This window comes from Chrysemys picta, chromosome 8 (genome assembly GCF_011386835.1).
Source record: "Chrysemys picta bellii isolate R12L10 chromosome 8, ASM1138683v2, whole genome shotgun sequence".
NCBI lineage: Eukaryota > Metazoa > Chordata > Testudines > Emydidae > Chrysemys > Chrysemys picta.
Window position 1 is genome coordinate 102,811,728 of NC_088798.1, and position 12,897 is coordinate 102,824,624.

The window sequence follows — 12,897 nt, forward strand, 5'->3', positions numbered from 1 at the left end:
GTCCCACTGTTTAAGTATCGGTGCATAAGCATAATCAAAAACTTAGTATGCACAGGCAGAGAAGAGCATAACTCTGAAGAGAATGCCAGTACCTGGGCTCAGGGCCGGCTCTAACTTTTTTGCCGCCCCAAGCAACCTCCCCCCCCCCCCCCCAAAAGCACCCCCATAACAACCCCCCGAGCACCGCGCAGCGCCATCCCACTGCACTGTAACAATCCCCCCCCCAAGCGCCGCCCTGCTGTAACAACCCCCCCCGAGTGCCACCCTCCCCTGCCAAAACACAACACCCCCCAGCTCTGCCCCGCCGAAACAAACAACCCCCGAGGACTGCCTGGCTGAAACAAACAAACAAAATCTTGAGCGCTGCCCCGCTGAACCAAAAACCCCCCCCCCAGAGTGCCGCCCCAGCACCCGAAGATTGGCCGCCCCTTACAAGGTGCCGCCCCAAGCACGTGCTTGGTCGGCTGGTGCCTGGAGCCGGCCCTGCCTGGGCTGCTGGAAATTCACTTGAGTCTGTAATAGCAGTGAAAAAGCAGACAGTTTTCACTAAACTACAATAATAGCATCACAAGACAAGCACTGGCATGTTACTGTACAAGCTGCTACACACAGAGTGTCTGATTCTCCTCCCTTGCCAGCCTAAATCAAACATGCTTCTAGTGAAGTTAACAGAGCCACACTGGGGTACGCACGAGGAGAATTCTGCCCAAGGAGGTTTTTGTATTTTCCACCTCGCATGCTAATGGATTGAGTTTATCAATGAGACCGCATCATTTTTAGAGCATTTACATGTTGAAATGTTTAACCCGCCAGCTGTCAAATGAGAAGTTAGCAGTGAGGCTGACAAGCCTCTTCCCGAACCTGCACTTGTGTCAAAAAGCACATATAGTGCTGTCTAAGCATCCTGCAGGACTTTCCTTGCAGAGTGAATCCATCCAGGGGTGGGACGTGTGCCAATTTTGGCATGTGCTGTAAACCACCATTGGCTTGATGCTCCTACAGATTACACATCCCACTTCTAAACAGCTGTTTCCCCTGTTTAATGTACCTGACTGATGTCTCCATCTCTGATGTAGAGACACGTATTATTACAAAAAGTACAGGAGTACTTGTGGCACCTTAGAGACTAACAGATACAGACAGACATCATCTTCCTTTCCAAATGCAAGCAGATGGACATCATACCAAAAATTTGTTAGTCTCTGAGGTGCCACAAGTACTCCTGTTCTTTTTGAGGATACAGACTAACACGGCTGCTACCCTGAAACCCGTATTATTACAGCCGTTCTCAGAGCACAAGACAGGCATGTGCAAAAGGAGTTGCTGAGCCAAGGAGAGACGCTGTTACAAATGCCTGCGTATCTGAGAGCCGACTCAGTAGTTCGGTCTTTAGAGCTCTCCTTTTTTTAAAGCATAGCCACGTTAGAGAGATGTAATGGATCACAAATGTATCTGCTTCATTGTAACCATGTATACTGCACCCCTCTTCTCTGCACAACGCATGCAGGTAGCAGGGAGGAATTTAAGACAGCCGTGGCCACAATGTCTTGCAAAAGATGCAGCTACTCAGCATCACGTTTTCATATTTCTGCGATGGCAGGAAGTAGGCAACCTTTAACCTTTGCTCCTTTCCAGGCACACTTGCACTCAGAGATCCAGCTATGGATCATGGCTTTTTTATCTACCTGAAAGCATTGTGGGTAACGTTGCTTATTAAGAACCTCTCCCTTCACAGTTTTGTTATCGCTAGAAGATTTCAGCTCTTCTTCTTTTTCAGTGCCACCTGCTGTTCTGAACACAGCACATTGTCTTCGTAGGGGGCAGCTCAAACCCTTGTTTCCTTGCTGTTTCTCTCTGGGTGGGTGTGGCCATATCCGTTTACCATCAATAAATATGGTGCAGTTTTCTTTCTGAGTTTGATCATTTTCAGAAACAGCCATTATCTTATTGCTTTTCAGACACTTCTGCTCTGGGCAGCTATTTTCTCTCTCTGTTGGTCTTGGAGAGGGAAGCCTTGGAAAACGGAATACCCCAGCTAGATCTTGTTTTTCTGTTTTTTCTTGAGGGGTGGATGGATGAATTTCATCCCCCCTACGCTGTGAGTCATCAGTGCTAGAGCTTTCACCATAAACAGAACCCCTGTAGTGTCGTGTCTTCTCCGCTTGTGCGTACAACTGTTCTAGTGGATCAGCCCTGGTACAGGGGTATAGCTTTGCATTGTCAAGTACTAAACTAACTTTTTCTAAAGACATCATGTCTGAGAAGATGTTGGTCAGTTTGCACTTTGGAATGACTTGCTGTGCCACTGCCAGCTTTGGGAACCAGGACACTCTTTGGAGGGTTTCTAATACCTTCTTGTCTTGAAACACACCGTTGTTTTCAGGAAGCACTGGGAAGGTGGGTCTTGCTAAATGACAGATAGATTGAAGGTAGTCGTCACTGGAACAAGAATCTGAGTCGATAGAGAAGCTCCCAAAGCCTTTTGCATTGCTGGTTACATCTTCTAAAACTTCCTCCTGGGTTTCACAGATGGTTGGGAGAGGCTTTGATATAGTCAGTCGTATGCGGGGTGCCATTGCTGCAAAGAATATACACGATGTTATTAGTATATGAAAATGATCCGCTATGTTACAGGAACTCTGGCATTTCTGTAAATTTCATATGACCTCTCTCTCCCCCACCCCCGCTGTAGTCAAGAAGTAAGCAGTAGTGTACCTGGGAACTTTAGAGCAATACCGTTACTAAATCTTTATTTCAAGGGTTTCAGAAAACAAAATATACCACATGATTGATTACTCAGACCTGGTCAAGGAAAAACAATTCAATAAAGAAGCTTACGCAGCTGAAATCCCTGGCAGTAACTTTGTTCCTTTCTAAAACAATGCAAGGGAAAAACACCTAAACAATCCACAGATTTGCACAATATCATTCTAGTACAGTGAGTTTTGGAGGAGCACGATTATCAGCAGAGGCCTAATGGGGGCTCCTGCCTGCTGTCCTTACTCATTCGCTCCCCTGTTGTGTGTAGTGCAGTATAACTGGGTGGCTTGCCTGAGAAAAGTGTGGGATTGGGCCCTAGTTAGTAGGGGAAATATCTGATATTCAATGGACATTATGTTTGAGCTTTTCCATAAGGCTCAGAAATAAGGTACATGATGGTGCAAAAATGTCCTCACATTCATCTGTTCCGGTGGTTGTATAAATAAATGTAATTCTGCTCTGCTTATGCAGATGCAAGGGGAATAAAATGTAGGCCCATCACAATATGAGTATTACATGCAGTTCTTGATGTTCGGGGCTCCTGCACTGCTCCCACCCACGTCAGTGGGAATTGTTTATCAACTAGCATAAAATCTTAAGGATTGTTTCAATTCTCAGAGTGCTGTTTCCAGTTTGTTTATTGGTTTAAAGTATTTTCTGGCAGAAATGATCATATTATGCCCTTTATCCAGTGCTTGACTGTCTTCTAAATTGTTTGCAGTGTTATATCCTGGGGAAAACACAGTTACAAGAGAGACAAGGTGGGTGAGATAATGTCTTTTATTGGACCAACTTCTGTTGGTGGAAGGTACAAGTTTTCAAGCTTCATAGAGCTCTTCTTCGGATCTGGGGAAGTAACCAGAGTGTCTTAGCTAAATACAAGTTGGAACAGCTCGTTCAGCCTAAGGGGCTCTCACATGCTGTAGGAGCCCACTTAAAATGAAGTGGGTAGTTAAAGGTTAGCAGGCAGTGAGGTGTATTACAAATTGTTGTAATGAGCCATAAAATCAGTGTCTCTGAGTCCATGGTTTTCAGTGTCTAGTAGAGTTATGAATTTAAGTTTCCCAGGCTCCCTTCATCAGTCTTGTATGAGAATACTCAGTCAGAATGGTACAAACTCCACTGTATGCTTATGTGCATAATTAGGTATTTATATGCATATATCATTTTCTTGATTGCCGGAAATAAATCTGGGCTTTGTTGAACCTCTACAGCAAGTTGACAACGTATAAAATGCAAACAATCTGTTCATACTCAGCACCCAGTGTAGAAATTGCTGTGTACTCTCCCTTCTGCTCTGCTCTGTTCCTGGTTTTTATCTTAGAGCAGGTCTACACTAGTAGTGCTACATAGGCACCGCTGTAGCGCATCTGGTGAAGACGCTCTATGCTGATGAGAGAGCGTCTCCCGCTGACATAGCGCAGGTGTGGACAGCGCTTAGGTCGCTGTAACTTGCATTGCTCAGGGTGTGTCTTCACACCCCTGAGCGATGCAAGTTAGATCGACTTAAGCAGTAGTGTAGACCTGCCCTTAGATACAACCAGAAAAGTAAACCAAGCCCAGAAATTGTTGAATTTAAAATAAATCCCATCTGTTTAAAGCAGGTGTTAGGTTTGCTTTTTACTTCCCTTCTTTTCCATCTACTCTTCCTCTTTTTTTAAAGCCTCTAGGCAAGAAAATTAGGTCCTGATTTTTGCTCCCGTCGGTGTGTTGCCATCAGTGTCCGTGATAGCAGGATCAGGGCCCAGCTGTCCAAAAGTGGGTGTTTTCGAGTTAAATATCCCAATGTGTACTTGGGCACCTAGAGGAATGGCCTGGTGTTCAAAGGGGCTGGGTACCTGCAACTCCCATTAACTTCCTTTCTTGCTCACATGGCCCCTTCTCCCAGAGCAAACAACAATCCAATTATGTATTTCCAATGAAACCTTCAAATGGCAGTGGGTTGATTTCAGACTTGCGGTACATCTACACAGCAGTTGAGAGGTGCACTTCCCAGCTCAGGTAGACAGATGCACTAGCTCTGCTCCAGCTACCCCCTAAAAATAGCAGGGTGGGGTGGCACGGGCAGCAGCTTGGGCTAGCCACCCATGTACTTACCCAGGGAATCGTGCGGGATACTCAGGGCTGGCCCAAGCCAATGCAGCCACTTTACTGTTTTTAGGGGCTTCCCCTCCTCTGCACACTCTCACAGATCTGTCTGACCTGGCTGAACTCAGACAGAATTCAGCTGAGATCACATCAGCACCGCGGTGCTAGAAAGCCACGCAGAGGCCATGTGACAGGGCTAGGCCCTGTGACCCACCTAGTCCCCTGGCTAGGTGCAGGGTGGGAATAGCAATACCTACTGAACCTACAGATATGTGGGCTCCCCTGTGTTTGAGATCCCTGAAGATTCACAAGCTCTAATGGCTGTGATCCCATTTAAGCAGCACTCCAGACAAAGGATCTATTTCAATTCCAGCTTTTGAGGCACCCTCCTTTTTCCTTACCTGGATATTTTTTCTCTTTTATAGCTGGCTGTATTTCTAATCTTCAGTTTTCAGCACCTTTCTCTCCTTGTTTCCAAGACGGAAGATTATGCTGTCTAAAACTGGACTGTGCATCAGGCTAACAGCTTCCAGTCAGCTGATTGTGCTGTTCTTTTGTTGTTGTTGCTAAATATAGACTGCTGGATCCCTTGCATTTCCTGAGAATCCTAATTTGATAAATGCCTTGTATTACTGGAAAGGCAGAATGGAATCAGCAAGGCAGGACCAGGGTATTGGCAGCAAAACGGCCTCGGCAGCAAATCCTCTTTGCTTTGGGAATGTGGTGGTGATCAGTTATAATTTTCAGAGAGTAAAAGGTAAATGTATTGTTACGTACGTGTCCTGGAGCCACAGGAAGAGAGCAGCTGTTTGTGCGTTGCACGGAGTCGGTGTGAAAATACTAGCAATATATTCGTCTTGATTCTCAGTTGCTAGCTTCAGGTAGGGGTGAGGGAGAAAGACAAGGGAGCTGGTTACAGTTCCTTGATCCTGGAGCCGTCTGAAGTTTTAGAAGAGCCTGTTGGCTGCACTAATTTATGCCAGCTAGCGAAGGATCCCAAGAGACAGTCTGCCAAATGGGGATAGCCAGAGTACAGCATGCCCCGGTCTGCTCCTCTCCACACTGCCCACGACAAGCTTGCTGTGCTAGAGGTGGCAGGAAGAGAGGTGCTTAGGGTTGTTATGTTGCCTCTATCCCCACTGAGAAGGAGATCCAGATGGCTTCTGTGTCTCTCGCACCACAGTGGCACAAAGTGAACAGCACAGTTTGGACTAGTGGATAGAGCACTGGACTGGGAGTTGGCAAATCTAGTTCTCTTCCTGGATCTGCCACTGACCTGCTGTGTGACCATGGGCAAATCACTTCCCCTCTCTTTGCCCTCCTACCTGTTTCTTCGTCTGGTTAGATTGTAAGTCTTCGGGTTCGGAGGGGGGGGAGAGAGAGAGAGAGAGAGAGAGAGAGAGTGTGTGTGTGTGTGTACACAATCCCTAGCACGATGGGGTCCTGATCAGGGTTGTGGACTTAGTAGTTGTTTTGTATTATAGAATAGTGCCTAAAGAGGGATGTGGCACATCTGGTCCATTCTATGTATACAGGAAGGATATATATAGTAAAGATGTTTTCATTATATATGCTATGACATGGAGCTCTCATGCCATGTGCCAACCATCATCTTGACTACTTTGTAGGTTTCATGCTTTGCCCTACGCTGCCTCTGTAGATCTCTTTAGTTTGCAAGTTCTTTGGAGCAGGGACAGTCTTCCTATCTTTATTTACAATACCTTGCCTATTTGGGACACCACTACTGTCCTACAAATAAACCAGAAAGAAAGGATGAGGAAAGGCTCCAGATTACGGGGAATGACCATTTTATTACTAGCTCGTCAGCATCACTTTAGCTATAGATCTATTGGCCAGTGTGTTTTGCTGCACCAAAAATGAATCTTCAATGCTGCTGCTTAGCAATACCAGGACCGGCTCCAGGGGTTTTGCCGCCCCAAGCAGCCAAAAAACAAAACAAAACTGCGACCTGTGGCACTTCCGCCGCGACTCTACCGCTGCCGCTTCTTCAGCGGCAATTCGGTGGTCGGTCCTTCCCGCCGAGAGGGACTGAGGGACCCACCGCCGAAGAGCCAGATGTGCCGCCCCCTTCCATGTGCCGCCCCAAGCACCAGCTTGCTGGGCTGGTGCCTGGAGCTGGCCCTGAGCATTACCATAGCATTCCTTAATCCACACACCTCCGTGTTAGACAAAGGTGGGTCAGCACCATTATCCCGTCTTCTGCAGGGATGCAAGAACTCGGTCAGTTGTTTAAAAGTTACCTTCATTGTAAGCCCTTAATGTGAGCTTCTAAAGTCCGCTTCATTTCCATGTGATCCAGGGGTGAACGTAAGGTGGTACGGGTAAAAAGTAACAGCCAGTACTGGCCCCTACCGCTGACTTTAAAGTGCTGCTGTGGCTGATGCTTTAACGTTGCTGTCCCTTTTGTGCCCCCCCCCAATTGGTTGCCCTGCCGGGTCCATACCGCCAGGGCAACTGATGGCACGCGGGTGGGGGGGGGGGAGAGGAAGAGTGCAAAAGGGGCAGCGACAACCCAGCAGGGCCACAGATGGGGAGCGTAAAAGGGGCAGTGATGTTACAGCACTGCTGTGGCAAAGGACCCTGCTGCTGACGGGGGTGGAGGGGCAAACTAAGTAGCTGCCCTGGGGCCGCGATTTAAAAGGGCCCAGGACTCCAGCCCCGGGCTCTTTAAGTCGCCGCTGGAACCCCAGGTGGTGCAGGCCAAGCAGTGCAGATGGGCGGGCTGGTTGGCTGGGGGACGCTGACCCCAGCCCTGCCCCTTCTGCCTGAGGCCCTGCCTCTTCTGGGGTGGGAGGGGATTCCCAGAGCTGGCCCCATACCGGTAAGAGCTCAATTTTACTTTCACCCCTGATGTGATCACTCATGGAGTAAGATACTATGCACCGTGAATAAGGGTGGCAAAATGGATGTTAATGAGGTGGCCGCCATTTTGGCCAATACAATGGGCAGGAGACTCATAGACTCTAAGGTCAGAAGGGACCATTATGATCATCTAGTCTGACCTCCCGCATGATGCAGGCCACAAAAGCTGACCCACCCACTCCTGGAATAATTCTCTCCCTTGACTTAGCTGTTGAAGTCCCCAAATCATGATTTAAAGACTTCAAATCGCTGAGAATCCTCCAGCAAGCGACCCCTGCCCCATGCTGCGGAGGAAGGCGAAAAACCTCCAGGGCCTCTGCCAATCTACCCTGGAGGAAAATTCCTTCCCGACCCCAAATATGGTGATCAGCTGAACCCCGAGCATGCGGGCAAAGCACAAACTGCTGCAGCTTGAGCTAAAGAGCCCAAACTTTGTCTGGGGCTGTATCAGACTCCGATTCTTTGTGGATCAGCACTGCAGGGGGGAGGGGGAGGACCTGTAAAACACACTTACTGGGGGTTTTACTAACACAGCACCTCCCCGTTGCTACTAACTACTTAATATGATGCTCAGCCTTAGAATCAAAGACCAGAGGAAACAACCATGCTGTCACTCATGGCCAACTCCTGAGTCTGTGAGGTGCTGGTCACCCTCAACTTCTACTGACGTATGTCCTAGATAGAAGTACGTATGTTGGTGGGGAAATGAACCTCAGCACTTTAGAGGCAACACTTGGTAGGATCAGGCCTCGCTGTATAGTTTCCAAAACCATCTTGAATCGTAAAGTGTCTTCCCTCGATTTTGTGTGGTGAGAGGGAAAATGTGAGGACAAAAAATTAAAATGCAATTCAGAAATACCCAATACACCGCGGCTAAGAAAAAATCCAGAGTGGAAATGCCAGAATTTGTGTGAACAACACCATGCTCATGGACTTAACATAGTCAAGTTTATCATTATTAAGTTGATGGACAAGGAGATATTCATCCAATGTCTCCAATAGGAGAATCCTCCAACTCCCGTCTCAATTGCTGTATCTTGATGTACAGCAAAGAGGAGCTGTTGTGCACATTTAACGGGGCTACGTGATAATTTTCCCCCTGTAAATGAACCCTTACCCACCCGACCGGCTAAGCAGCAAACCTCATTCTGCTCTTGTTTACACTGGAATAAATCTGGAGTAGCTCCACAGATGTCAGTGGAGTTAGTCCAGATTTACCCCAGATGGAGCTCAGAGTAGAACTCAGGAGTTTGTTCTTCAGAACTTTTTTACATTGCAATTCAGGGAGGACAGAATTCCAACCAGATGGCCCTAAACCCATCTAATTTATCACTACGGCTCTAAATGATCTTTTAAAAACAGGCAACATCTGCCATCGAGATGCACTAGATTTGTGAATCAAAGGCTCCTTCTGCATCCTTGTAGTCAGTCCCCTGACATGTAAATGAATGAAATAGCACTGATTGAATTTGCCCTTCAGCCCGAACCATTGCAATTATCTCAATATAATTATGTAGAACTGGGGGAGGAGGGGGATGGGAAAAGACTACCTGTCTTAATTCAGGACCTCTTGTCTACCACTCAATCTACGATACAGTTTTAAACTGGGTTGCCATGAGATTTCTTTGGTTTAAGAGGGTTTCAAGCGCTGACTTCCCCATACCACTAACCATAGTCCGGATTAATTTGAGCTTCCCTGTGAAATGGTGAGCCATAAGTCATACGGGCCCCAATTCAGGAAAGCACTTAAGCACGTCAGTAAGACTTTCCTGACTAAGGATGGATTTAGGCATGTTCTTAAGTGCTTTCCTGAATTCGGATCATGCAGCGTTAAACGGCATCAGTCTGGCTTTTCTAGCTGACTCCTGCTGTTTCCACCTTATGTCAACACGCTACACGTCTATGAAGACTGGGTCTGATTTTGATCCTATTTTTTTACATACGATTTATTAAATAAAGCAACGGTGTTTTGTGTGGAAAATACAGCATGTGAAAGCTGGGCCTTGAATGTGCTTTGTCTAGCTCCTCAATAGCAAGAGAGAATGTATTCCTTACTTCAGTATTTCTCAACCTTATCAGATTGGCAACCTTCAATCAAAAATGTTCACAACTCCCTTAGCTTTTTTTTTTTTTTTTACTCTGCTTATATTATTTTTGTATATTCTGAGAGCTTGACAGAGAACATTTGACCTTGAAGGATAAGGGAGTGTGAGGAATGAGATTGTCTTTACTTTGGGCCTTTTCTACGTGGGTGAAATTGACTGTCCTAGCTATTCCAGTATAATTTAGCTATTTTGAAATAACTCCCCTGTGTGGACACTCTGATCTGGAATACAAATGCTTTTATTCCAGAATAATTACTTTGCTTTGTGAGCAGAGTAATTATTCTAGAGGAAGGTATTCCAGAATAGCTCCCTCTAGGGATAACTACTCTGATCAATTTCCCTGGAGTAGACAAGCCTTTGGATTGTTATAGAACTTTCCGTATCTTGTGATCACCCTGATTCTCTTTGTGACCCTCCTGTGGGTTGCAACCCACTGGGTTGAGGAAACACTGCCTTAGTTTATTACAAATGCACTGAATACTATGGGACAATGTGTTGTCTTCAAAGGGCAAGAATAGGTATAGAAAGCTACCAGCAACTACTTGGGGCTTAAATTTCCCCTCCTTGCCTTGCAAGGATAGTAATTACTGTAGAATGGAAAACTCCGATTACATTTACATAAGCAGATGGGTTACAAATACCTGGGATAGCCTCAATGGAGAAAATGACTAGTCTGAATGGGGGTGGGGAATAACAACACATGCTTGTGCATGTTGTTCCTTTTTATAGAGTACTCCTGAGATGCATTTGTTTGAGCAGACATCACTCTGTTCTGCTGTAGCCTTACCCCTTCTTGACAGAGCCATGGCCTGATCCAGAAAACCGGTAACCAGGGGAATCTCCATGTGACTCTCTTGTGAGTAGGGACTGACTTGTGTGAATAAGGTTGCAGGTCAAGTCTTGGTGTGACCTGAGTGTTGCACAATATTTGGGAGGCACTACAATAAAGTTCACCTTTGCCACTCTGACCTACAGTAAAAATATAATTTTTCAGATCAAATGTTTTGGTCAAATATCAAAGCACAATGCTTTGTTTATTCCAGCTCTCTGAGGACCGTGTAGTAAAATTGCATTTGCTTGAATCTAAGAATATTGGAATAGTTATTTAAATCCTTTTAAACTACTCTGTTCTTCGCAATCGTTTTCCTACTTTTATTTAATTAAATGTTTTAAGTGTAAATGGTTTCTTTTGCAAATACCAACTATATATACACACACACACACACTCACACACAAACATTTAATATTGCCCTCAGCTTGTGCAGAGCACTACTTTATTTTTCTTTACCTTACCTTCACCGCAGCCCTTCTCTTGCGTTTCTTCAAAAGGATTGTCCAAAACGTGACCACGCTGAGGCTCTTAAAGGCTCTCTGTCTCTTCTGGAAGTGGCTGATGTTTCTCTCGTGCCCTTTTGAAGAAAGCTTTGGCGTGGACACCTCCCCTCCCCAGTAATTCTGTATTTATACCCTCCAGAGTGAATGCAATAAATCAGCATTCCTGTGTGCATGAAAACCATAACGGACTGGGATTAACAATAAAGGAAAACAGCAAAGGGAGCAGTGCTCATGCCACTGAGTGTGTAACTAGCTATTGGTCATCCAGAGCTTAGTCGGAGCTTTTCGGGCTAAACTTTCAAAGTGATCATTGATTTTTATTTTGGGGGGAAGGGGGGGAGGATCTCCATATTTTTTTAGAAGCCCAATTTAAACCACTACAGGGGCCTGATTTGCAGAAATGTGGAGACCAGATAGCTCTAGTTATAATAAATGGGATCTGCAGGTACTCGGCACCTTTTTTAAAAGAAGCCTTCAGTGTCTTGTGTTGGGCACGCAAAAGAAGTCGTCACTTCTATGTACACTGACCATATTTCATCCAAACTGACGGTCTTAGAGCTGGGATAGCTGCCTCTGATTGTCGTAAAAATACAGTTGAGTTGGGTGATTTCTTACCCTCTCTCTTCTCTCCCCGGCTTCCTCCCTCCCGCATTAGTTTTACCACTGGTGAGAATTTTGGTTTGCTTGAATGTAGTAGGTAGTAAATCACACAACAGACCAAACACCAAATTCAGGCAGCTGCTGTGTGATTATTATTATTATAGGGTTACCATATTTAACAAATAAAAAAAGAGGACCCTCCATGGGGCCCTGGCCCTGCCCATTTCCCATCCCCGCCCCTGCCCCAACTCCGCCCCGGCCCCGCCCCAACTCCGCCCCCTCCTTCCTCCCATTCCCAGCCACGCGAAAAGGGCTGCCCGAGCGCTACTGGCTCCACGGTTTGCCGGGCAGCCCCCAGCCCCTGCGCCCCCGGCCGGTGCTTCCCCAGCGCAGCTGGAGCCCGGGAGGGGAAGCGCCCAGCCGGGGGCCCAGGGTCTGGAGGCTGCCCGGCAAACCGTGAAGCCGGTAGCGCGAGGGCTTTGGGCAGCCCCCATGACTCTGGACCCTGCGCCCCCGGCCGGGCACTTCCCCTCCCGGGCTCTGGCGGCGCAGGGTCCGGAGGCGTGGGGGCTGCCCGAAGCCCGTAGCGCTCGGCTCTTAAACAGAGCCAAAGAGTCAGGGGAGGAGCAGAGCCGCCGCGGGAGGGGAAGTGCCCGGCCGGCATTTTCCCGGACATGTTCGGACGGGGGTTTGATTACCAAAAAGCCGGACATGTCCGGGAAAAAGCGGACGTATGGTAACCCTAATTATTAGGCTCATTGGAAAACCTGTGCTCTGCTACAGGCACATGAGTTGAAAGCTGGCTCTTCTATTTAGGTGTCTGCAAACCCCTAGATATGAAATTCTTCCTCTTTTCCTTTCCTAGGGCTTCATCCAATGGCCACTGAAGCCAACTGGACTCTTCTCGTTGACTTCAGTAGGTATTGCATCAGGCCACAAAACTGTTGTCGTGGAATTTTGCTGTTAAATGTTTTTAATTCAGTGGTGCTTTTAAGTGGCCCCTCGTTATAGGACCTGGCTCCCGAAACTTTACACACACAAGTAACTTTACTCGCAGGAGTAATTCCTTTGGCACTCAAAGGATTATTTCCATGAAGTAGCTTAATCAGCTACAGGGGGGTTGTAC

At 46.8% G+C, this 12,897-nt stretch overlaps 1 protein-coding gene across 3 annotated transcripts; it reads right to left on the reverse strand.

Annotated features, from left to right (window-relative positions):
• Positions 1–295: 295 nt before the first annotated feature.
• On the reverse strand, positions 296–11,285 carry LOC101937742 (uncharacterized). Of its 3 annotated transcripts, XM_008166443.4 has the most exons (3): positions 11,130–11,282; positions 5,626–5,933; positions 296–2,578 (listed from the first exon to the last, which is right to left on the reverse strand). In XM_008166443.4, exon 3 carries the CDS (start codon positions 2,574–2,576, stop codon positions 1,581–1,583), a length of 996 nt encoding a protein of 331 aa, XP_008164665.2. In that variant the 5' UTR covers positions 2,577–2,578; positions 5,626–5,933; positions 11,130–11,282; the 3' UTR covers positions 296–1,580. The 3 variants fall into 3 exon arrangements, with proteins under 3 accessions (XP_008164665.2, XP_023959467.2, XP_008164664.2); XM_024103699.3 differs by lacking the exon at positions 5,626–5,933 and having other exon boundaries at positions 11,130–11,285; XM_008166442.4 differs by lacking the exons at positions 5,626–5,933; positions 11,130–11,282 and adding an exon at positions 5,250–5,611.
• Between the last annotated feature and the right edge of the window lie 1,612 nt (positions 11,286–12,897).